Here is a 3,367-nt window from a genome sequence, read left to right as displayed (position 1 = left end):
TGTCCAGTTTCAGGGCACCTGATGCCCTCACACAGATATACACACAGGTAAACACCAATGCGCATGAGTCACTTAAAGAACTAAGCATGTGCCATATTTCTAACCTCTCATTAGTCTTGTAACGCCCCCTGTATTACAACTATCTGCGTTGTCTCTCCTACTGGACTTCATAGGATGAATGCCTTTAACAGTTTTAGATCCCCTGTAGTTGCTGGATGACCAATAAATTGACACAGAAAATACTGTTCCTGTGGTAAGTTCACTCTACTCCTTTAGCAGTGAGTGGAGTAGCTATGACCTGGAGCTTCAGAGCCCCTTCCTATTTCCACCCTTTCCCTGTAGAAAGAAAACACCGACAGACACATCAAGTCGGGCCCTTTATTCAGGACAGGAGAGGGCTCTCTTGCTTTCGTGAGTCCGCCATCAAGACCCTCGCCACTGTCACTAAGCAAGGGTTTGCAGTCCAGTGCGCCAGTCACACTCCCATCAAAAAAAGTCCTCTAGAGTCCAGTGGTGTCACTACAGGGCACAAGGCTCAGAGACAGATCATCTTCATGGGGATAGAAAGAGCCAAACTGAGGTAGCCGTAGGGAAGAGGCGTCCCCGAACACCGGGCAGGAGCCGCAAGGACCGGAGCTCACGGCTTCTCACAGCGCCACTGTTCGAGCTTCTCAGAGCACATGGGCTTGTAGGCCTTCCTGCTCATGGAGGAGCGGACAAAATGAATGGGCTGGCTGGAACTTTCTATTTAACTTAACTATGCCAAATAACCATTCCATTATGATATTTTGATACATGTATATCATTGTACTTTGCTTAGTTTGTGGGCGCGTGCACACACACACACACACACGCACACGCGCATGCACACGCACACACGTTCTCCCCTCTTGCTGGTGGTTGGCAGTACCTAGCATAAAGCTCCATTAAGGTTCATCCTCAGGGTGAGGTGAAAGGGTGTAGAGAAGAAATACAGACATTCTGAGATAGACAGCAAGGGCTTCTAAGTAAGATGGGGCTCACTATAACAACAACAACAGTAAGAATAGGACTAGTGGTGCATGACTTTAATCTGAGCACTCGGGAGGCATAGGTAAGCAGATCTTTGTGAGTTTGAGGCCAGCCTGGTCTACTGAGCTAGTTCTAGGATAGCCAGGGTTACACACCACACACACACACACACAGTCATAAAAAATCTCTCAAAACCAAAATAATAATAATAAAATCAATAAAAGTTCAGATTAGGAAACATGTGAAATAATACCAAGGGCTTTAAGACTGAGAACTGGCCAGGGGGAGAGAGTCCTGGACATCAGTCTTCCAACAGGGAACGTCATATTGGGGAAGTTGTCACACAAGAATGACACCAAAGAGCATTTTAAATATATACCTTTGGGACTCTCAATTTGTTTTTGTTTTGGAGACTCCATCCAAGATTAAACGGTCTGGAGAGGGAAGTGCTGATGCTCTCCGGGGCAGAGCACGCTCTCCGGGGCAGAGCAAAGGCGATGACTTACCAGTTGTCGATTCCTTTGATAGCCAGGATCTTCTTGGCACACGCTATGTCATCTGCAAGGTCATCATCCAGGAGCTCTAACAGAGTGCAGGAAGGAACAAGTCAAAGAAGAAGTACAGCTCAGCCAGGTGGTGGTGGTGCATGCCTTTAATCCCAGCACTTGGGAGGCAAAGGCAGGTGGATTTCTCAGTTCGAGGCCAGCCTGGTCTACAGAGTGAGTTCCAGGACAGCCAGGGCTACACAGAGAAACCCTGTCTCGGAAAACCAAAGGGGGGAAAAAAAAAAGAAGTCCAGCTCAGCGGACTGGTTCCACTAGTCCCAGGATCGGGGGGACTGGTTATGAGCTGAAGGCTTGACCTAGGGACTTTCTATATGAAATGGCCAATCTAGTAATGCCTCCCCTCGGTGGGGACTCCATTCCCTTCCCTAAGACACCTCTCAAAAAATCATCAGTTTCATCACACCCTGAAAATACAGCATATGAGACTTGAAGACTCACTAGAGTCTCAAACTACCCTTCCCTGAACCTTAGGGGGACCCTCTGAGCATGTGGAGATCATGACCAGTGACCAGTTTCTTACTAAGCACTGCCATCTCAAGTCACACGGTACCCAGCACACCTGAGACACGCTGGGTACCAATAAGGAGACACCTCAGAGGACTTGGAGGCAGGCTGTAGGGATACAGAAGAGCATGGTGAAAGAGGATACTCACTGTCGCAGGAGATGCCACAGATGTTCTCCGACTCAGGAAACTCGAGACTCTTGCACCAAAATCTGTTACTGATCTGAAAAAGTCCGTACTCTGTGCTGTCACTGTTTTTTACAATAGCTTGTGTGTCGTAGCCACTGGTATGAAATAAAACACAGGCCCCTGAGGGAGACAAAAGAAAGAACTTTCTCAGAGATGTCTCAGGGCGGCATAATTGAGACACTAGTTTCCAGGCGGGAGTTGGGGAGGAGGCTTCTCAACCCATCTCTAAAAGTGCTGAAGTCCAGAGTAACTTGGTGAAATGAGAAAGGCCAGAGGATGGGAGACAGGAAGGGCAGGAGAACTAATTGAATAAAAGAGATCAAGACAGAGCAAGAAGAGAGCTATGAGACCACGAGGAGACAGAGGAGGAGGGAGAGGAGGAGGAGGGAGAGGTGGGAATGGAAGGAAGTGAGGAAGTCGTGGAAACTCACATTCAAGCAAAGTGATGCCTTGATAACCCTCTATGTCTTTAATGGCGTGGGACACCTCACATTTTGTAAGCTCTGTGGCTTGAAAGGCCGGCAACGAAATATACACCAGGAACAAAGGAACAAAACGCACCATTTTGGCTGCTCCCAGACCTTGAAATGTGGACACCGTTCACTTCACCTGCTTTTATTTATGAAGAAGGACTCCGGTCCCCTGGCACCAGGCCATCTCTCTAGGAAGATGATGATGAAGACGTGCTTATGCCAAGATAGAAACACTGACCCTGCCAGCTTCCCTCCATCCTGCCTCCTGTATCCAGTCAATACCAAGTATTGTTTTCTGTCCATATAGTTCCACACGTGATACTGCTTCTCACTCAGCTTTGGCAAACCTTCCTTTCTTTTAGGGCTACTTCTAGGAAGCAGGATGTCCCTAACCTACTTTAGGAACAGAGGAGGCTTCAGAGACAATACAAGTGAGGAAACCAAGGTTGGCCACAGCCAACTCCGTTATTACCCCTAAACACATACAGAATGTAGAAAGGGGATGTATCACGTCCTAGGATCAAAGGTGGTATTTGTCTGGCCAACATAGCCATAGGACAAAGTCCAGGAAAGCCCCTTGATATGGTGTCTCATAGCTGAGGGCCTCTGGAAAAGAGATGGAACA

At 47.8% G+C, this 3,367-nt stretch overlaps 1 protein-coding gene across 1 annotated transcript; it reads right to left on the bottom strand.

Annotated features, from left to right (window-relative positions):
* Window positions 1-364: 364 nt before the first annotated feature.
* Window positions 365-2,839, bottom strand: Lalba (lactalbumin alpha). Its single transcript, XM_028788250.1, has 4 exons — window positions 2,701-2,839; window positions 2,231-2,389; window positions 1,518-1,593; window positions 365-698 (listed from the first exon to the last, which is right to left on the bottom strand). The coding sequence occupies exons 1-4, from the start codon at window positions 2,831-2,833 to the stop codon at window positions 638-640; spliced, it is 429 nt and encodes a 142-aa protein (XP_028644083.1). The 5' UTR covers window positions 2,834-2,839; the 3' UTR covers window positions 365-637.
* Window positions 2,840-3,367: the final 528 nt, after the last annotated feature.

This window comes from Grammomys surdaster, unplaced genomic scaffold (assembly GCF_004785775.1).
Source record: "Grammomys surdaster isolate TR1022 unplaced genomic scaffold, NIH_TR_1.0 125742, whole genome shotgun sequence".
NCBI classification, from domain to species: domain Eukaryota; kingdom Metazoa; phylum Chordata; class Mammalia; order Rodentia; family Muridae; genus Grammomys; species Grammomys surdaster.
Note: the sequence above shows the minus strand (reverse complement) of the source record. Positions and strands in the feature narration are given on the sequence as shown.